The sequence below is a fragment of the Capra hircus genome, chromosome 3 (assembly GCF_001704415.2).
Source record: "Capra hircus breed San Clemente chromosome 3, ASM170441v1, whole genome shotgun sequence".
Lineage (NCBI taxonomy): Eukaryota > Metazoa > Chordata > Mammalia > Artiodactyla > Bovidae > Capra > Capra hircus.
Genome location: NC_030810.1, coordinates 76,962,834 through 76,985,495, shown reverse-complemented (window position 1 = coordinate 76,985,495; position 22,662 = coordinate 76,962,834). Strand labels below are relative to the sequence as shown.

General features: G+C 38.1%; 1 protein-coding gene across 1 annotated transcript in view; it reads right to left on the bottom strand.

The window, feature by feature from the left end:
- The window catches only part of PALMD (palmdelphin), a 58,604-nt gene continuing 46,605 nt past the window's right edge, over window positions 10,664-22,662 (bottom strand). Inside the window, exons 4-8 of the mRNA XM_005678055.2 lie at window positions 18,645-18,759; window positions 18,496-18,529; window positions 18,264-18,377; window positions 15,426-16,520; window positions 10,664-11,023 (exon numbers count right to left, since the gene is read on the bottom strand). Coding sequence (XP_005678112.1) covers window positions 10,980-11,023; window positions 15,426-16,520; window positions 18,264-18,377; window positions 18,496-18,529; window positions 18,645-18,759 — 1,402 coding nt within the window. The 3' untranslated portion in view covers window positions 10,664-10,979. The remainder of the gene's footprint in view (window positions 11,024-15,425; window positions 16,521-18,263; window positions 18,378-18,495; window positions 18,530-18,644; window positions 18,760-22,662) is intronic.

The window sequence follows — 22,662 nt, the reverse complement described above, 5'->3', positions numbered from 1 at the left end:
TTGCCTTTCTTTGGGATTGGAATGAAAACTGACTTTTTCCAGTCCTGTGGCCACTGCTGAGTTTTCCAAATTTGCTGGCATATTGGTGCAGCACTTTCACAGCATCTTTCAGGATTTGAAATAGCTCAACTGGAATTCTGTCACCTCCACTAGCTTTGTTTGTAGTGATGCTTTCTAAGGCCCACTTGACTTCACATTCCAAGATGTCTGGCTCTAGATTAGTGATCACATCATCATGATTATCTGGATCGTGAAGATCTTTTTTGTACAGTTCTTCCATGTATTCTTGCCACCTCTTCTTAATATCTTCTGTTTCTGTTAGGTCCATACCATTTCTGTCCTTTATCGAGCCCATCTTTGCATGAAATGTTCCCTTGGTATCTCTAATTTTCTTCAAGAGATCTCTAGTCTTTCCCATTCTGTTGTTTTCCTCTATTTCTCTGCATTGATCACTGAAGAAGGCTTTCTTATCTCTTCTTGCTATTCTTTGGAACTCTGCATTCAGATGCTTATATCTTTCCTTTTCTCCTTTGTTTTTCGCTTCTCTTCTTTTCACAGCTATTTGTAAGGCCTCCCCAGACAGCCATTTTGCTTTTTTGCATTTCTTTTCCATGGAGATGGTCTTGATCCCTGTCTCCTGTACAATGTCAGGAACCTCATTCCATAGTTCATCAGGCACTCTGTCTATCAGATCTAGGCCCTTAAATCTATTTCTCACTTTCTAAACTTTTTTATGTTAAAAAAAATACGATTAGTCCAAGGACCTAAATTCTATCTGGTATAAGTAATAGCCTCAGTGATGTATCTTACACCTTTTTCTGGGTAAAATGATATGTTTTTGTCCTTTTTGTAGGTGTTTGTCATAAGTAGCTTAGGGTTTGAGATGTGATGTTTACGTGTTCATGTTCTATAAGTGCCAGGCAATTTTAAAATTTAAAAAAAAAAAAATTTAAAAAAATAAAAAAATAAAAAAATAAATTAAAAAAAAAAAAGAGAAAAAAAAAAAAAAAGCATAGGGCTTCCCAGGTGACTCAGTGGTAAAGAATCTGCATGCAGTGCAGGAGATACAAGAGACTTGCATCTGACCCCTGGGTTGGAAGATCCCCTGGAGTTAAAAAAATGGCAATCCACTCCGGTATTCTTGCCTAGAGAATTCTGTGGGCAGAAGAGCCTGGTGGGCTACAGTCCATGGGACCGCAAAGAGTTGGACACGACTGAGTGAGCATCCCTTTTTATTGGCTCAGTGGTAAGGAATTTGCCTGCAATGCAGGAGATTTAGGTTTGATTCCTGGGTCAGGAAGATCCCCAGGAGGAGGGATGGCAACCCACTCCAATATTCTTGTCTGGAAAATCCCATGGACAGAAGAGCCTTGTGGGCTACTGTCCATATGGTTGCAGAGTTGGACATGACTAAAGTGACTGAGCACGCATGCATACACATTTAAAGCATTAAAAAAATATGTATAGATCACAGAGTTGGACACGACTGAGCAACTGAGCGCACGCACATAGAAAGTTAAATGTATGCTAAAATGTTTTCCTATAATTTTCAATTATGAGGGGCTTAAAGGTTAATAAATTACATTTGACAAGGAAAGATTTGTTTAAGGAAAAGATGAACCTTGGTGTGTTTGGTTTTCAACTACATAATCTTACTGGATTTCCATTGCTGAGGGTAACCTGTTTTACTTTTCTTTTTTCACTAATTTTGTCTGTTGACCTGGATATATCAATTGATAAACAGAGTTGTCCAAAGAAGTCTTTATCATTAAATTTTAGTAGACCAACAAACCTTTTCATTAATATCAAATTTATGATTCTTCTGCTTATGAATGGTTGATATCTACAAATTGAAAATGCCTATTCTCTTTTTTTTTAAAGTAAGTATGGCATCTTTGTGCTCTAATAATCTAACACATATTATTTTTATTTATTTATTTATTTGGGTGCACAGGGTCTTTGTTGTAGCACACAGGATTTTTGATCTTCATTGTGGAATGGGGGACATTTTTTTTTTAGTTGTGGCATGAGGGATATAGCTCCCTGACCAGGGATTGAACCTGGGGCCCCTGCTTCAGGAGCATAAAGTCTTAGCCACCAAGGAAGTCTCCAAAATGCCTAATCTTTACTCCTCTCAATTTTCCTTCATGTTTTTATAATAAACAATCTGTTTTTTTTAAAAAAGATATCTTTTTATAGGAGTGATTATTAAACTAAATGCCTTTATATCTTAAACCATGTTGCCCCTAATAGCAAAGCCTGAATTTTGTTCTTCAAGGTGGATTCTTCTATAAAATAAAAATTAGGTATTTTTTAAAGAAACAAATTCTGGAATGTTGTGGTTGGGGTAACATTCATAACTGATACTTTTTTTTTTTTTTTAAATTGCTTTCCTATCTTTGAAAATCATTCTTGGGGACATAGGTAACCTATGGCATAAGTTTTTGAATAAATGATTCAAACTCACTTTAATTCCTACTTGGTGATCAGGATTTTGGCTCAAACGTGTGTTAAGCGATATTCGTCCCACCCACCTCCTGCCGCAGTACAGACTGCAGCGGGAGAAGGCAGATGCAGCAGATGCCAGCTAGGAAGCCCTGGGGGCATGGACTTTCTGACTGAAGTTCTATGTATTTGTGTATTCTGGTGAAGCAAGAAAAAACAAAACAAAGGTCCTTGTTTAAGATGATCCGTTGTAGATGGGAATGAAAGAAAGATTTCTTCTAAACTCTTTTCAAATCAGATTAGGTTACATCCTGTCACTCTGCATATCCTGTTTCTTTCCTCCTTGCCCACTATCCACCGGGCTCATCTCTACACCAAGGTCAGATGGTCACCTGCCTGGAATGCCCCTTCTGTTCCCCTCTTCCTAGAAAAAATGAATTTATTAACTTGTGGCTCAAAATCTTTCTTCTTTTTGGAGCCTTCTTGACTGTTTCTTCTACATAGGCCTCTCCTGACCATCCTTATAAAGGGTGGGTTGGAAGGCAGCTAATCCTGTAACTACAAAGGACTGGGAGTTTGGGAGTGGAACTGGAAGACCTGAATATATACGTTTGGTTTATGGGACTCATGTCGTTGAGCAAGTCACTCATCTCTGAGCCTCATGCCTTCGTCTGTAAGGCCCATCTCACAGGGAAGTTGTGAGGAAGAAATGAAGTGGTGCCAGCAAAAGATACTTTGAACAGGTTGTCGATGATGTCATTGCTTTTGATTACAGTGTTAAACTTTGGTAGCTTTTAAGCTATGAAATGTGTAGTTTTTATTTGGTAAAAGATTTGATGTTTACCTTGAAAACATAATGCTAAGTGAAATAGCCAGACAAGAAAGGACAGCTATTATGTAATTTATTTACTTGGAGTATCTAGACTAATCATATTCATAGAGATATAAAGTAGAATGGTGACTGCCAGGCGCTGGGTTGTGGGGAGGGAGGAAAGGGGACTTATTGTTTAATGGATACAGATTTTCTGTTGATGATGAAATTGTTTTGGAGATTTATGGTGATGATGCTTACTTGTGATGATGACATTGTGAATAGTATCCATGCAAGTAGTTAAAATGGAAAATTTTGTGTTACAAATATATTTTATCACAATAAAAAAATTGATGTTTATAGGAATGCTATTCATAATTGTCAAATGATAAAAACAGCCCATCTGCAGATAAATGAATAAGGAAGTTGTGATACATACATTCAGTGAAATAGTATTCAGCCATAAAAAATATGAAATATTAATATGTGCTGTCACATGGATGAACCCTCAAAACATATGCTTCTCCATGGCTACCAGAGACATCGAAGGACTAGAATAAGAGGAACAACAAACAAACAAATATGCTAAGTGAATCAGACACAAAATGTCACATATTATGATTGTATGAAATATCCAAAACAGGTAAATGCATGGAGACGGCAGAGTAGTAATGGCCAGGGCCTTGAGGGGAGGGAATAGAGGAGGAAGTGGGAGTAAATGCCTAATGGATATAAGGTTTTATTTTGGGGTGAGGAAAATGTTTTGGAGATAGATAGAGGTGGTGGTTGTACAACATTGTGAATATAAGAAATGCTACTTTAAAATGCTTACTCTATCTTTTGTGAATTTCTCCCCAGTAAAACAGATAATTTATCTAATTACAACTCTTGGATTATACCTTTTGCTGGCCTTAAATTTGGTATCAGCTTAATTTCTTATTTCATTATCAAAGAAGTTAATGTAATTTTATATTGTGCCTGGTTATATAGCTTTAGTTTAAAGGAGAGCTAGTTCCTAGAACATATCTTTAGAAGTATATTGTCTTCATATGATATTCTTCTTATTCACGTGTAAAAGAAATTCACGTTACATTCACAAGTAAAAGAATTCACATTAATATGTCTTCTTATTCACATGTAAAATAAATTGTACTGTACTCTGGGTTTCTGAGTTGGTGATGGACAGGGAAGCCTGGTGGGCTGCAGTCCATGGGGTCGCAAAGAGTTGGACACAACTGAGCAACTGAACTGAACTGAACTGGATTTCTTGCAAGAACCTAAAGAAATTTTTTGATTCCCAGTCAGATGCTAAGACATAGTAATCAAGTTCTGGGAATAAGAATTTCCTGAACCCATATATTCTAAATATGTGATTTCTACTGCCAGTAATGGCTAAGATCCTGCAAAATAGACTCCTTCAGAAAACTAGGGTAAACTTCAAAAAGCAGCTATCTAAAAGCCCCAGGGAGTGGTGAGAAGTAGGAAGATTTGGAAGAGGTGTCCACACTCGAAGGAGGAGAATTGTCTGGAGTTCCCTGTTTTCACTGTTTTTAGTCTCAGAACAGTTGAAGTCAGTTATGTGTGTGGTGTTGAATGGCAGGGGAAACCACAGAGTCCCTGGCATAGAAATCCGGAGGATTGATGGCTGGCCCAGTTGTAGCTGTCAGGGAGTGGGGTGAGAGGAGGAGGGCTCCTTTCCTGAAAAGGAAAACGCTAGAGAGGGAATCCCAAACCCTGTTTGCCCACAGCTCCGATGAATCCTCGAGTATGTTCACATGCATAAAGCCGATGCAAAGCAGCTAGATCAGATGGAAAAAGCTGACGAGATTGGAGCTCTAACGTTAAGTAGCAAGAATGTGCAGTCCAACCCAGCTATTGCCTGCTAAACAAAGAAGCAACTTTCACTGGGGAAAAATAAATGAGGATCCAGAATTTTACTTTATGATATACAGATAATCTGAAGTTATCTGATATAAGAAGAATCAAGAAACTCTGGCCCATTCTCCAAAGAAAGGGTTTGCTAACTTTTTCTTTAAGGGGATTGATAGAAAATATTCTGGGTTTTGTGGCCCACCTATGGTCTCTGTAGCATAAGCATTTTTTTTTTTTTTCAACAGTCCTTCAAAAAATGTGAGAAATCGTTTTTAGTTTCTGGGCCATACAAAAACAAGTTGTGGGATGGACTTAGCCTTTGGGCCATAGTTTGTCAACACTTGCTCTAAAGAAAGAGCAATCAACGGAGACCAATTTTTGATATTCCTTACATGATTAGTTTCAGGAGATAAGAACTTTAATGTATGTATTATAACTACTCTCAGGCTATCTAAAAAGAAACTTGTTTGCTATAAATAAAAATCCATAGAAATAGAAACAATACAAAAGGACCATATGAAAATAGAGAAGCTAAAAATTTACAGTATTTGAAATAGTTCAGGAGAGAATGTGAGAATGAAGATGTCAGGAAATAAGAGCCAATGAACTTGAAGATAGATCAATGGAAATTAACGGAATAAGGAAAAATTTTTGAAAGAGAAATGGCCAGAATACCAAGGCCTGTTAATGATAGCATCCTTAGTATTCTCTCAGGAGAGGAGAATCTAAGTTAATAATGACTGGAAAATCCCCAAATTTACTAAAGGCCTAACTTTACTGGTTCATGATGCAGGAAAAAAACTCAAGCAGGAGAATGTTGACAGTCGTGCTTATACAAGTCATAGTCAAACTCTTGAAAGCAAAAATTACAGAGCAAGTCTAGAAAGCAGAGAGAGAAAAATTAAGCATTCCAGAAAGGGGAACAATGTTTTGGTTAACATTTGAATTCCCTGGTACTCAGACGGTGAAGAATCTTCCTGCAATGCAGGGGACCTGGGTTCAGTCGCTGGGTTGGGAAGATCCCCTGGAGGAGAGCATGGGAACCCACTCCAGTATTCTTGCCTGGAGAATCCATGGACAGAAGTGCCTGGTGGGCTACAGTCCGTGGGATCACAAAGAGCTGGACACAACTGAGCAACTAAGCACAAACACAGCACAGGGATCTTATGGAGCCCAGACAGAGTGGAATAACATCCAAAAGAGAAAAAGAGTAAGAATTCTAGTTGCAGAAAAAATATCCTTCAAGAATGAAACAGAAATGAGAGGACATTTAAGAGAATTTGTTAGCACGTATGCACTACAAGATGCAAAAGGTTCTTCAGACTGAAGAGAAATGACAGCTGGATCCTGGAAAAGAAATGAAGAAAACTCAAAATGCTAAACAGTTAGTAAATAAAAAGTCCCTTTTGGACTTTTACAACCTAAGTTCTTTATGAAAAATATGTCAGATTAAAGCAAAAAACAGAGTCTACATTGTTTTGTGGGGTTTATAATGTATGCAGATATAATGCATATAACAAGTTCATAAAGGATGGCAAGAGATAATGGCCTCATACAGTTGAAAGGTGTCTGCATTTTATATGAAGTTATACAATGTTAGTTCTAAGTGAAAAGTTCAAGATGTATATTGTAATTCTTACAGAAATAAAAAATAAGACATATATAAGAAGCCAGCAGAAAGAATGATATAAAATCTTAAAATTATTTGCTGCTGCTAAGTCACTTCAGTCATGTCTGACTCTGTGCGACCCCAGAGATGGCAGCCTACCAGGCTCCTCCGTCCCTGGGATTCTCCAGGCAAGAACACTGGAGTGGGTTTCCATTTCCTTCTCCAATGCATGAGAGTGAAAAGTGAGAGTGAAAAGTGAAATTGAAGTCGCTCAGTTGTGTCTGACTCTTCGGGACCCCATGGGCTGCAGCCCACCAGGCTTCTCCATCCTTGGGATTTTCCAGGCAGGAGTGCTGGAGTGGGGTGCCATTTCCTTCTCCATAAGATAATTTAATTTAAAGGCTAGAAAAGAAAAATACAAGAGCAAAAAAGCAAAAACAAAACAAAACAACATAGTGAGGATAAAGAGAGAACAAATAATAATATTGTAAGCCAAAACTCAACCACATTAATAATTACATTAAATGTTAATGGACTGAAAACTCCAGTTAAAGCAGAGAAGGTCAGATGGATAAAAAAGTAAAACCCATGATATGATTTATTAAAATATAAAGGGACGAATAGGTTGAAAGTAAAGAAATGGAAAAAAAGCATAGCATGAAATAATAATCTTGAGAAGGAAAAATGTCTGTTTTCAGCCAAAGAGTAGCATCAGAGATAGACTTTACTTTCTTTTTTTTTGAGATAGACTCTTCTTAATTGATTATAGCATTAATATATTGAGAACTCAATAAGTAACTTGAGTAGTATAAACATCCATGAACCCATACTGATTTAAATTAATGATTGAATAAATCAACAAATGAAGGAGAACAGACAAATCTGTACAGAAGAATTTGAAATAACTAATACAGATACTCTGTCCTCAAGGAAAGTGAGCCTAATTTCCTATTACTTAAGTGTGGGCTCTGCGTAGTGACTTCCTGCCAATGCAGACAGCAAAAAAGAATGATTTTACAGTGAAGAAATCTGACTAAATTATATTAGCCAGTTTATCAAGGTCAACATTAACAGTGATAAATCATGTTGAAAGTATGTATCATTGATATGATCTGATAAAAATGGCACTTTACCTCTTTAGTCTTCCTTTCACAAACTTATGACCTCAGTTTAATCAGGAAAGTAACATCAGACCATTTGCAGTAGAGAGACATCTTATACAATACCTGGTTAGCAATTTTCAAAATTGTTAAACTTATCAAAAACAAGGAAAGTCTGAGAAACAGTCATAGCCAAGTGGAGCCTAAGGAGATATGACAACTAAAAGTAATGTGGTTTTCCATATACGGTCCTGGAATTGAGAAAGTACATTAGGTAAAAACTATGGAAATCTGAATAAATTATGCTGCTGCTGCTAAGTCACTTCAGTCGTGTCTGACTCTGTGCAACCCCATGCAGCCCACCAGGCTCCCCCGTCCCTGGGATTCTCCAGGCAAGAACACTGGAGTGGGTTGCCACTGCCTTCTCCAATGCATGAAAGTGAAAAGTGAAAGTGAAGTCACTTAGTCGTGTCCGACTCTTCATGACTCCATGGACTGCAGCCTACCAGGCTCCTCCGTCCATGGGATTTTCCAGGCAAGAGTACTGGAGTGGGTCGCCATTGCCTCCTCCGGAATAAACTATGAGACCTTAATTAACAATAATGTATCGTTTTTGGTTCATTAATTATAATAAATGTACCATACGAATGTAGGATGTTAATAATAGGGGAAACTGGGTGAGGAGTATATGGGAACTTTATATCATCCTCTGAATTTTTCTCTTAATCCAAAGCTGTTCTTTGAAATAATGTCGAATATGGTTGACTGTAGCTAAAACAGCTTGAGCATGTGTCTCCTCATCTCGGGGAGAAGGTGAGTTCTTTGTATAAAGGATAACTGCCTCTTATTAGATGGAAACAGTTGTCTTTTTAGTTGCTTGAATGGTTGAATACATGTAGAAGGATAAATATGGAAGCTGAATAGAAAAATGGCTGGATGGTGCCAGTTTAATGCCTCATCTTTATTTTCATCATTTCATGCCTCATCTCCACGTCCATCTTCTTTGTCTTGCTTTGTTATGTAAGCATTTCTCCTCTGCTAGCTGAAGCAACTGTAGAAGGCGTGAAAGTGTTAGTCGCTCAGTCGTGTCTGAGGCGTTGCTACCCTATGGACTGTAGCGCCCCAGGCTCTTCTGTCCAAGGGATTTTCTAGGCAAGAGCACTGGAGTGGGTTGCCGTTCTCTTCCCCAGGGGATCTTCCCAACCCCGGGATTGAACTTGAGTCTCCTGCATTGCAGGCAGATTCCTTGTTGTCTGAGCCACCAGGGCAGCCCAATGTTACGCTTTGTCAATAGAGAGTACTGGAGGGATGCTGCAAGGGCAAGAAGGCACCTCACTTCCATTTTCCAGCTTTCCTTCCTTCTCACTGAGTACAGGGACCAGTGGATTGGTATGTGAATGGCCCAGTCTCTCCTCAGCAGCTCTGACCAACTAGCTCCAGGTTTGCACTCAAGCCCCATTCTGCCCACCTGGCAGCCAGTTTCACAGCAGCTCCAGCTTCATCCCCAGGCCAAAGGCCAGCTCCTGCCTCCCACACCTTCTGGCTATGCTGGGCCACTTCTACATACAAGCCCTGGTCCATGACTCACGGTGAGTGGCTAGATGATCTGCCAGTCAGATTCTGGCTCATGTTGCCTGTGACCAACTGGTGTTACAAAGCCTCCCTTGGAGATTACATCTTTCCCCTTCTGAACCATTTACTCATTCATTTGTTTGTTGACCACTTCCTTGGTGCTAAGCAGCATTCTAATAAATTTTTGTGTACAAAAGCAAAACCCAGTGATTTATTCACGAGGATGACAGAGCTACAAAAGAATGTGCAGATTTGACAGGTTATTTATGCTAAAGCCAAAGGCATGAAAGAGAGGGAATGGTACCCTTGGACCTGGGATGGGGGTGGTTCTGTGAAAGTGCTTCTGAAATTTGACCCTTCAGGTTTCCCAGAACATTTCAGGCCAGCTGAGGAGCTCTCTCCTCTTAGAGAAAAACTGCCCTTTGCAAACAAATCATCTGAGGCTGATGCTCCCCAGGTAAATTCTTGTCCTCATCAGGATCTGCTTCTTTTACTGCTCATTACTTCCACATCAGTAGCTCGGATAATTTCATCATGGACTTACCAGGGAAATTCAGTGTTTTCCCTGAGAGAGAAAAACAGACTATTCACTGGAAGACTTGGCAGGACCTGGGTAATTTGCACTGGCAATCCAAGGGAAGATGTGTTTGAGTGGATTTTGGAGGCTTGCTGGATGGAAGACAGAATAAGAAGATAGAGTAGGAGAGAACTGCTATGGGAGTATCCTCCAAATCATGATTTAACATCTTGGCAAAAATACTTTGTAATTAAGTGTTGAACACTTTATTAGTAAGTTTTAGCATTAGGATTCTGACTTATTTATAAGAACTGGTCGAACATTAAACCAGATTTGTGTTGAGAATTTAAGAAGTCCTCCATCCAACAGCCTTGGGCCATAATCAGTCACTGTACCCTGGAATTCACATCGAAATGAATGAAAGAAGATATTTCAAGAAGAATAAACATATTGGTTATCAACTTTAAAGTCATGTACACGAATAAGATAATCCAAGTCCGTCCCCAAATAAGAGGATAATTATTGCATGCAGCTTTGAAATGTATGCAAAGAACTTTAAGTCTCAATTGCATTGTTCCTTGACAGGGGATGTAGTTGCCTGAGTCCTTGTTGACTTGGGATGGCATGTTTACTTGTCAGAGTTGAAGATGAATATTTCTGTGATAAGGCACAGTGACTTCCTATAATCCCTCAGTCTTTGTGTTAGCAAAATTACAATGTCAATTAATAAAACATAGTTGGGCTATTTTAAATAACTTTATTTGTAAATTTAACAAGCTCTTATTAGAAATGCTTTGGTATCAATACAATAAAAATATGTTGGTTTCCCCTCCACTGAATCATATCAAGTAACTGGAAAAGTTAAGCATTTGTTCTCCCCAGCATTTTTTGAAAATTTTTCAAATAATGACTACTGCTTATCCACATGGCATAATATGGCTATAATTATAAATTTTTGTATCTTAGGAAAAAGAAACAAAATATCCAGAAGAGAAATCTGCAAATGTTTCTTAGTTTCTTCTTCAGTGGATGTTTATGTAGATGGTACACCTCTTAGATAACCTTTTTCCCCAGCTTTGCCATTCTCATCCTTAATGCTGTAAAATAAAGAAAAAAATAGAGAGTTATAAAAAGCTTTAATTTTCACTCTAAATGACCATTTCATAGATTGCAGGAAAGTTTGAAACATACCTCAGATGATTTTATCCAACAATGTGAGCATTGTTTTAGTAGCATAAAAAGATAGTAGAAATAATAAGCTATGGTTAACTTAGGGAAAAGCAGGTTCAGAACTAGAAGGAACCTATTTCTACAAATATTAATAAAGCAAACAGCATAAATTGAGTAAATACAGGACTAGTGCACATTAATACTATTAGCCATAGATAAATAGCTATGGGTCAACAACTGTGTTTTGTGCATCTGAGCTATGTACTACTAAAGAGAAAAAAGCATTGATATAAGCCCTAATTCATGATGGCTGGGTTGTTTTTTAACTTATCAAATCTAGTTGTCGAAAGGGGCTTCATCCTTAGGTATAGAATGGCAAAAACAAATTTTTTAAATAATGAAACAATGTGAACTAGTAATTAGGAGCTGGAGTCATTATGAAATGTCTTTGTCAAGATATAAGTACTTTCAAATGGCAAATTTATTTTTTTGAGAATATTTCACTGTTAGTGATATATTAGATATACAAGCCATTTAAAAAATATAAGATTTAAAATTCATAACACTGCTCTTAATAGTTAAGACCTGATTATAGCTGCCTCAGTCATGTTCCAAAAGTTGAGAGATGCTTTCAAGGCACCAATCATTACATTCATGTGTAATATTGCCCAAGAACCAGGTATTTAGCTGTTTGAAAAATTTTGTTTAATAATAAAAAGCAAAAAGGAAATCATATTCTCTCATTTCATAGTTATATATTAGTTCTGTATTGAAAAATGAAGTGACTCTACTTCTAAGAAGCTCCTTTTCACAAATACGGGAAAGTTCGGGATCCAACACTATAACGAGCCCATGGTCAATTTTGTTGTCGCTATACTTATATGAAATGTTGTCATTAAATGAAGCCAAAGAGCTTTATTTGCCTGGGAACTTTAAGGGAAAGGATTCTTTTCAGTGGCAGGATCAAGAATATTTCCTTGACTTTAGGACCAGCTGAGATAATTTTCCTTTGCTCTGTAGCCAGGAAGATGGTCCCAATTGCTGGGAGATGTTGGATGGTGAAATCTAATGACAGGAGTGTACCTCCACATCAAGAAGCAAACTGAAGGCAGAAGGCAAGTCTTTATAGTGTTTACTCTGAGTCTTTGGACCATTACCTCTCCCGTACCATTACCTTTCCCGTACCAAAATAAGAGCAGGGGCAAAGTCCATTTTAAGGGACTTTTTGAAGGTCTCTTTTAAGGCAAGGGCAAAGTCTCCTCCCTACAACTACTACTCAACTTAGATTCAGTAAAGCAGGCCTACCCAGTTGCTATAGACCTTCAATGAATTGTGAAAGGACATCCTGGATGTCTGCATCCTCAGGAGTGAAACAATCCAGTAGCTCACTGTCCCATTTCTTAAGGTTAAAAAAAAGAATTCTAGATTGTTAGAGTCTGCTATTTCTTTCTTTAGGCTATGGTTAGTAGACGGTGTGAGTTCCAAGTAGCTGTGTGGGAACAGGCAATGAGAAAGCCCAATGGTATAGCAGCTAAAAAACCTGAGTTATCACCTCTCTTGTTACTTTTCCTTTGTATTCTTCTCTGATCTCTATTTCCTCTCCCTATGGCAATCCAGACACAGTTTTGATTGTTTTTAACTTGACAGAAGAGAGCTTGCTTCCTTACTTTCAGTATCCCTTGGCTTCTAATCGTTGCCACAGGTTGGCAATTCTGGCACCAATAGCTTGTGAATCCCCTGGAGCTGAGGTTCCCTACCTATTTATTCTGAAATGCCACTGACATCTATAAGAGGGGAGAACAGAGCTAGAAGTACAAAAGTAGGTAGGTGAGGATTACCAAAGGGAGCCAGTTGTTCAGTTGGTGGGGATAGTAATAAAGTCTCAGTAAAGCGGTACATGGCCGCACATTGGTGGATGTATCTGGCATTGAACCAGATATTTTGAACATGACCCTGTTATACTTACTTTAGCAAATGGATGTAACTTTTCCTAAATTTTCTTGTCATGTCTCATCCTGTTCAAAGTTTTAACTAAATCGGGTCTTTAGGATCCCCGGGTTCCACTTTTCTCCATCTTTCTTTCTCCTTCATGCTCTTTCCAAGTTAAAAATTAGATAAGACTTTGATAATAATATTTGCACAAATGAAAGAGACTTATAGTTCTTAACTATTACTGTGCCTACTAGGAATGTTTATATTTAGTAGGGTACCTATACCATAAATAAAGGAATTGAATTAAATGGTGGATTTCCAAGTATCAATATGCATTTTGGGGGAAGGGAGATAGAGAGAAGCTTAAGCTACTTGGTGCTTGTGAAATTAAAATGCATGGGTGGCTATAAATTCTATGTATATGGATGACCCTGAGGTCAATATGATATACTTATTTTTAACACCCATTTAAAAATATCAGTTCTGTAATCCACACACTGAATTAGAAAACAAGAATGTAAAACAGTATTATGATAGAAAGCAAGGAATTTGGAGGGTTCTGTTTATAAGATGCTTTGATTGATAGAACATAACTTTGTATTGTTACTTCGTCTGGAAAAGTCTTCCTGTTTTCATTATTTTAGCTCCGCGGCATGATTAGTGTTGTCTGGAAACATTAGTCACTTCCTATATTTTTCTCTGTGGTAAATGTGTTGACACGAGTAGGGGAGAAGGAATAAGGGTGTTCAGGAGGAGCTGGCTAACATCCAAGTTAAAAAATAGGAGGTTTTATAGTGGGTAATGCCACTGCTCTTGACCATAAAGAGCGTGTTCCTCTTTTCTAAGTTTTCTGTGTTATTCTTGAAAAAATGGATTTAAGATGCAAAATGATCAGTAAACAAAGCTCATTCTCAAAACAGAGGAACTTTTAGTTTTAGCAGGTTTCTTTTGTGGGGACACACCATTAAACTCTGATTTAGGTAGATAATGTAAAAGGAAAGGAAAGTGAAGTCGCTCAGTCGTGTCCGACTCTTTGCGACCCCATGGACTGTAGCCTACCAGGCTCCTCTGTCCATGGGGTTTTCCAGGCAATAGTACTGGAGTGGGTTGCCATTTCCTTCTCCAGGGGATCTTCCTGACCCAGAGATGGAACCCAGGTCTCCCACATTGTAGACAGACGCTTTACTGTCTGAGCCACCAGGGAAGTCAGATAATGTAAGTGTACACTTACCAATAGGTTAGAAATTCTTCAGATAATCAAATTTACAATTGGTATGCCTAATTTAACTACTTAATAGAAAGGGAAGAGGTCCATTTTATTGTATCATTGGCAACCTAAGACTAGGTTGCTGGGTTACAGAGGAAAAATCCTTTCTGAATTGTCCTACCAATTAATTGCACTGCAGTTCTACAAGATTATCAGGTTCTTTGATTGCTGGATAAGCTGGGACTTAATAGTTACTGCTTTTTAATGAGAATGCTCTCATTAGAACATTTAAAATGACTATCCCTTTCACAGATCCAGAACTTATGTCTGGATAATTTGATTTATGTCTTTAGGCATGATAAGTACAGCTATTATAATTAGTTTGATTATGTTTTTATTTATTGTTCATAAATAAGTAGAATACAATATTCAAGTGATAATAAAGAATATAAAATTGATGAGCTATCACTTTTGTAGAAAAAGTGTTATTTTCAATTCAATACTAAAAAAATTAGATAGCTATAAAACTTTACAGGGAATGAGAACGTATGGAATGCAAATATTTAGAAAATAAAAAAATAAAATGTCTAAGTTAGGGAAGATTATGTGACATAAATATTATAATGTAGAATAAACTGATACCTTTTGTAAAATGTAGAAAAATAAAGAACATAAAGTTCTTAAAATTATAAAAGTGTAGAGAAACAAGATATAGCAAAGTAATAAAATATCACACTAAAAATAAAATTTGTTTTGTGTTTTTTCTTGCAAAATTAAGGCAATTTGTTAACTTAAGTAGGAAATCTAAACCACGAAGAGGCACAAAAAAAGGGCTGGCTTCATTTCTTCTGGGAAAAGATCTAATATTGATGACAACGTGATAGTGATTCAAACACATCCATACACAGTACCATACCATGGCAGAAGGCGAATTTCAAGTTACTAAGGTCAATCAATGCAATACCTAAATAAGGCAACAGATTTTTGTTTCACTTTCTTTCTCTTTTGAAGTGACTTATTCACTTCGCTTATGATGATAATAACATATCAACATTAATTAAAAAAAATCTTAGCATCTGCTAGTCTATGAAGCATCAGAAAAAGCTGAGAGCAAGAAGGCTTGGTAACAACACAAAGAGAAGATTGTCACATGACTAAACAGCAGTGACAAGCCTTGTCATGTTTGTTACCTGTTAAGGATGGATCCTCAGTCCCGTCGCCTGCTATTTGAACGTCCAGTGGAGAATGATGGATGGGGCTCCCTAAGCTTTCTTCTTGTTCCTTCAGAGATATGGAGTTTTTATGGGGAGATTTATGGTTTGTGTTTTCATGAGGATTGACTTCTGGTCTCTTTCTCGGGAGTGGTGTTGGCTTGGCAGGCTGGAAAACCTGACTGTGGGGAGCTATGGGATGGTAGGCTGGTTTCTCAGCTTCTCCTTCACCCTCCTCCTCGTCATCAATCACAACCAGCTCAGCATGGATGATCCCATCATACCCAGTCAGAAGCTTCTTTTCTTCCTCATTGTCTTCTGCTTGCTGATACCCCATGAAAATCATTGTCACGGGCTCTTTCTCATCCAGGTCAGAAGGCAGGGAATGAACAATGTTATATCTAATGTCTTTCTCATCCTCCTGGCAAGGGGGTGAAGAACCCTGGCGTTCTGACTTCTCAACTAGTTCTCTGCTGGGACTCAGTCCTACCTTCGGAGAGGGAGTATACTTGTCCTGCCTTACATTTGGTTCTTCCCAAGGAGTCATCAGCCTCTTTTGTTGGATGTGGGGCATCTCCTCCGCTTGTTGAATCATTGATCGGGGATGAGGTATCGGCCGAACTGGGCTGATGTGACTGACATTGTTACCTCTCTCCTCTGCAAGTCCATTGTCCATGTTGTGTATGGATCCATTCACATCATTACCCAGTCCATTCACTTTAATTTTTATCCTTTCTTGAAAGTTTGGTCCAGGAGTTACCTTCTCTCTCTGCGGAGTTGTAGGTCTGCAAAATGGATTGGCATATACAGGTTCGTGGTACTCTGTTGGGGATTTAGAATTTCTCTCTGAAGCCTGTCTTAAAAGTTCCTCCACTTCAACTGGTGCCAGGCCATCGGTGCCATTGTATGCTGCACTGTGATTAGAGCTTACTGCATAGACTGACTTTTGCCCGTCGTCATAAACTTTTATCCCTGTACCTTTAAAGTCATCTGATGGGAGAGGTATTGAAGACAGGACTGTACTTTCTCCGGTCTTCAAGTCTTTTTCAACTTTGATTTCCATGGCATACAAAGCTGTTGAGAGACAGATTTGATCTCCAACTTAGTCAATTTTTCCTCTTGTAAAGTAACTTGCTTTCATAGTGTTTATGTCCAGTATACATTTTGACATTCTTTTATGAGAAATCTTTTTAAAATTTCTGATTTATTCATTAAATATATAAAGACTAAAACTTTAATGACGTGGAACTTTGTGCAAGGATGTATGAAATTACTAAAAAATGGGAAAGACTGAAGAAGGGAAGCTGATTGTTCCAAATGGTAAGGATTTTCACTAGGAAACCAAAAGATGTTCCCTTTCTAATGAGAAAATCTGACACAACAGATTTACATTCTTTTCTATTGCTCAGTAGGAAGAATCAGAGTTTTCTTTTTAATAAGGAAGAATATGTTACTCTGTGCATTACTGTTGGTAAAGGCTGAGCAAGGTATATGTTATTATGCTACATCCTTGCTGTACAGCCCTGCAATGTGTTGAAACTAGAGAGATGTGTTCTAAAGTTTTCATAGCTGGGAGGTGGTTAAATGTTGAACTGGTACTGAAGAGGCAAGAAGAAGGCTAGAATCACATGCCTTATGTTTCTTTTCATTTTCACTCCCACTTTTAAGAAGAAGGGCTACAAATAGAGCAGTATCAGCTGTATTAAAACAACTGAACTGGGGGGAAATGGCTGTTTGGGGGAAGCTGCAGTCTGTCTCATGGCCCTGGCAAGATCTCGATGCATGTATACATGCTCAGTTGCTCAGCTGTGCTGACTTTCAGTGACCCCATGGACGGCAGCCCACCAGGCTCCTTTTCCATGGGATTATCCAGGCAAGAATACTAGAGCGGGTTGCCGTTTCCTCCTTCAGGGAGGATCCTAATGGCCAGGATCGTGACTGGCAGAGTAAAGCTAAAGGGATCCTGGGCAACATTACAATGTGGCACTGACTGTTTTTGTGTCCCCCATCTTCCACTTTGGAGACATCTTGCATTTCATCTCTCCCCCCAGCCTGGTGGTTCTTGGCCTTCCCTGGCTACCCAACTAAAATTGTAATACACTCACCCACATGTGCCCTTTCCCCCTTCTCTGCATTATTCTTCTCTTTAGCATTTTTGCTTCCTAGTATATTTCATTTATTTACCTAATTTTTAATCTATTGTCTCCCTTACAATGTCAGCTTTTATTCTCCCTTAGAATCAGGGCAGATTTTTGCTGTTTTATTCACTACTGTATTCCCAGTGTGAAAACTGAGCTTGGTATTGAACTTGGCACTGAGTATTTGTTGAATGAATGAATCATTGCTCCTTCTCTTTCACTCTAAAATTCAAAGGTTCCCTCTCTGCCCCTATACAAGCCTTAATTTTCCCTGGGCCATTGATATTGGTTTCATGCAACCATTCTCACATAGGGGTAAACAATGCCTGACTTCAGGGAGAATACTTTTGTTCATTCATTTAATCTTATTCTAATGTCTACTACACAGAATATGTTGGGAGAAATATTTTTGAGCAAGGGAGCTTTGTTTCAAGAGCTTCTTGTTTCCTTTAGGTATTTATCTTCCCTGTCCTTACCTAGTTTGCTGAGGAATAAAATGCATGGAAGAAATACTATAACCCCATTGTTGCTACTTATACAAGTGACTTACCTCTTGGAATTTTGTAAAATGGACCATTACTTAACCTGGAAGGATAGGATATTACAACAAGTTGCTAATATTTGATATTGTAAAATATTAATTTGAGAACCTACCATTGAAGACAAAGTTTTTATATACCTTTTCTGTTTTGTTCATCATCTTCTATTCCTTCATTCCTTTCCTTCCTTAACCTGGAAGGTATGTAGGATTTTGGAAGGTCGGGGATGTTAGCATAGATGTCTTCAACTGACTCTGTAAAATTCATATTAATTCAAAATACATTTAGAGTATACTTACAATAGAGAAAAATTTCAGCAGGCTAATCAAAAAATATCTTAGTTTGACATAACATAGACTGTTCAAGACATACCTCCTGATGTTTCTTCCTTTTCCACCTTCACAGACTATAAGAGGAAAGAATTCTCCATGATTAATACAGTTTATACTTTGAAGAATTATATACTATTTGTGGAATCATTTTGGGAGGGAGTCATAATTTTCAAATCAGCTAATGCTCACCCTTATTATGTCTTCTGTCGTCCTCTCAACTGATTTCAGTTTCTTTAAAATTGCTTCTTCATTGGTTGAGATTTGCAGTTCAGCCTTTTCAAGATCTTGGATCTCTTTCTCGAGTCTGAACAAAGATATACTTTATATTGTTTAAAACAATACAAATACGAAGCCGTCAAGGATATAGTTCCCATATATCAACTTTACTTGGAATATTGCATGTAAGTATCCAGATACCATATAAGAACTTAGCATTATACCAAACATCACATTAAGTACATAGAAGATACCCAATACCTGACTTTGACTTACTTTTCAAGTTGTTTGTTTTTGACAAGGGGGATTCTCAGGTAAAATATTTGACCCTTGGTCCTATTTTCTTCATTACAACTACTAATGTTACTTCCAAATGAAATCGAGAGATTTCTCTTACAAAGACACATAAGTTTAAAGTTGGACCAAAAGGAATGGTCCATCTGTCATTAATACTGTAGATTGCCAATTTTTCTTACCCAAGTTTTCATAGAAATTACTTGGAGAAACATTGTAATTTTATTTTCTACCCAAGCAACACTTTATAACATTATAATCATTATATTTGATTTAAAAATCGTAACTATTTAACACTTAAAACCCCTGCATATCCTAACACTGAAAATAACACTTCATTTTAATTTTAGTTTTCTAAAAGTTGCTGTATTATAGTGAGTAGTGTTCTATTATAGTGAGTGAAGAGGTGAGAAATGGACAAAATCTAATACAGTGGCTTCAGTTGCTGTTGTTTATAGAGGCTACGTTTCCTAGATTAAAAAAAAAATTATCACATGGTCTAACAAAGTGTAAGGGAACTCATAGGGACAGAAACAGACATTTGAAATTGGATTGTCACATCCTGAGCTGGTATCTTGACTAGTTTAGAGCTGTGTGTCAGATTCAAGTTAATTCCAGGGTGTGGCATCATGACCTCTCTCCGGAATAAAAGGACACTACCACTGGCATTCACAAAGTTAGGAAAGCTGGCCCTTGGCATCCATGAAACACACATAATTTCTCAGGCAAATACTCTGAGCTCTAAAATCAGCTGCCTCAATGGATGGCTGCTTAGACATAGCAGCTAGTTCAGGAGATGACAGCTGTGGGTATTAGTGTCAGCTAAGATAATTGTCGTTTTCTTGACTTCTTTCTTTAAGATGATCATGCATCTGGCAGCTCAAAATCCCTGTGCTATTGTCACACCAATAAAAGTCCAAGATATGGTCAAGCAGATCATTCTACTTATTGCTTTCATTTCAAAGTTCTGACTTGCCTGCTGCCTATAACTGTTGGTAGTTGGCTGTTTATAGCTGAGGTGCTCTTGCATATCATAAAACTCCAAGTAAAATGCAGTACTTCTGGTTTCTTAGAAGTCAGTAATGTGTGATGCCAATCTCTTAAAATCCCTCCATGTCCACAGTAGTACAGTTGCCCTTCGGTAGAGTTGTGGGGCTATATGTTGGTTGGTAGCATGGAAAGTTGAATACTACAAGTGATAGATCTGGACTGTTCTGTCTCTGCTACTCACTACTTGTAAAAGCCAATTCTTTAAACTTTCCTGAAACTCAGTTTTTCAATATGTAAATGAGGATATAGTATATACCTTACTTGATGCAGAAACTTGGTAAAGCTAAGAAGAGGTGATGTCTTTGAAAGCACATTAAACATAGTTGAGGGACATCCCTGATGGTCCAGTGGCTAAGACTCTGTGCTCCAGTCTGGAGTTCAATCCTTGCTCGGGGAACTGGATCTGTATGCCACGACTAAAGATCTCGCATGCCATAATAAAGATGGAAGATCCCGTATGTCGCAATGAAGTCCCACAGGCAAATAAATATTTAAAAGTAAATACAATTGATATCAGATGTAAATGTTATTTTGGTGTAATTATCAAAGTTTTTCTGCAATACATCATGTCTCTCTTCCGTTGTCTTGTTCTGCAGGTTCCTTTCTCTGATAGCATGTTAGAGATAATCTAATGGGGAGCCTTTGGGTAGAAAAGAAGAAGGCTCAAGTCATTGCTGCATAAAGCTCTCAGGCTCCAGCTGTGGAATCAGGTGGACCTGGGCTTGAATTCTGGTTCATCTATCAAGTTCCTGGGTGACCCTGGACAAGTCACCAGACCTCACTAAGGCTCATTGTTTTCATTCTTTTAAAAATGTTTGTTTAGCATTTACTTTGTACCAGGCACTATCCTGCATGCTGAGATGTAGTGGTGAACACAGCGGTTCCTGTCCTCAAGGACTACATTCTAGTGGACAGTATATGAATACAGGAGCTGGCAACCTTTTCCTATAAAGGCCAGATAGTAAATACTTTAGGTTTTGCAGGCCACATATCGTTTATGTTGCTTATTCATATTTATTTTTTTTAACTTTTATAATATTTTAATAGTGTAAAAACCATTTCTAGCTCATGGCTATACAAAAAGTTGGCCATGGCTAAATGTGCCAACTCATTAAAATGTATATATGTATGGCCCCGGATTAAATCTAGCCCTGAACTTCACACACACACACACACCCCTCATACATTTGTTTACAAATAAAAATATACACATATATATACATAATAAACAAATGTGTATATATACATACATACATTTATTTATAAAGAAAAATAGTCCCTTGAAAAATGAAGCTAAGGGTTATAAACAGAAGAATATAGGAGACAGAGGGTGCCTAGGAAGGGTGTTCTATTTTAGATAGTGTGGTGATGGAGAATCTCTGACAAGGTATCATTTGGGCAGAGGCATAAAGGAAATGAGGGAGAGACACACAGGAGTGTTAAAGGGAGTGTACTTCACAGAGAGGAAAAGTCACTTCAAAACTTGAAATAATAGCTGAGGGATTAAGGAGGCAAATGATGAGAAATGAAGTCAGAGATGGGGTGGCCACCAGATCATACAGGGCTTTCTGCATGGTAATGCCTTTGGGAATTCTGAGAAGAGGAAAAACCTGCCAGGACTTGCTGCTGTGTGGAGAATAAACTGGAGCAAGCAAACACGGAGGTCTCAGTTGTAACAATTCAGATAAAGATGGCTTAATCCAGGGTCCTTGCTGGTTGAAGAGTGAAAAGTAATTGGATTCTGGAAACATTTCAAAGAAAGAACTGCCAGGATATGTTGATAGATTACATGTGAGATGTGAAAAAAGAGAAATGTCCAGAGTGATTGGAATGTTTGTGATCTGAACAATTGGAAAACTGTGAATGCAAGTAGTCAAATAGTAATCTGGGAAGGAGAAGGAAGGAGATTGGTGGGGGATGTGTTAAATTTGAGACAGTCAAATGGTGACATGGAGAAGACAGATATAAAAGTTGGGAGGTTAACTAAGCCTGGGTTTGAAGATATAAATTCAGGAGTTGGTATTTATAGCCATAGGAGTGGATGAAATTTTCTAGAAAGTCATGGATTCCAAGGACTGAATCCTGGGGCAATTAAACATTTAGCCACCTGGGCAATGTTAAGTAGGGTTTGTGTGTGTGTGTGTTAGTCTCAGTCATGTCCAACTCTTTGTGACCCCACGGACTGTAGCCTACCAGATGCTTCTGTCCATGGGATTCTCTGGGCAAGAATATTAGAGTGGATTGCCTTGTCCTTTGCTAGGGGATCTTCCCAACCCAGGGATTGAACCTGGATCTCCTACATTGCAGGCAGATTTGTAGGGTTTAATAAGGAATAAAAGAAACAGTGAACACTTGGCTAATGCTGGTTTTCTCCTGCCATTGTTCCTTTCTATTCCTGGGGTACAGAGATAGAGCTCCTGCTCTGCCTGTGCAGTTACATCTCAGGGGAGTATGAAAGGCACTGGTGTTTGTAGTTGTTTCCTCTATAAAGAGGCCCATGGATAATGTAATGCCAGGCAGTACTCATGAATATCTTTAGATTAATACGGTAAGAATATGAGGTTGAAAGCCTGTCAGCATCATCAGAATAACTGCTAATGAATGTTTCTGGAGGTTTTCAAGTCTTTGGTAAAAATTGCATTAATAT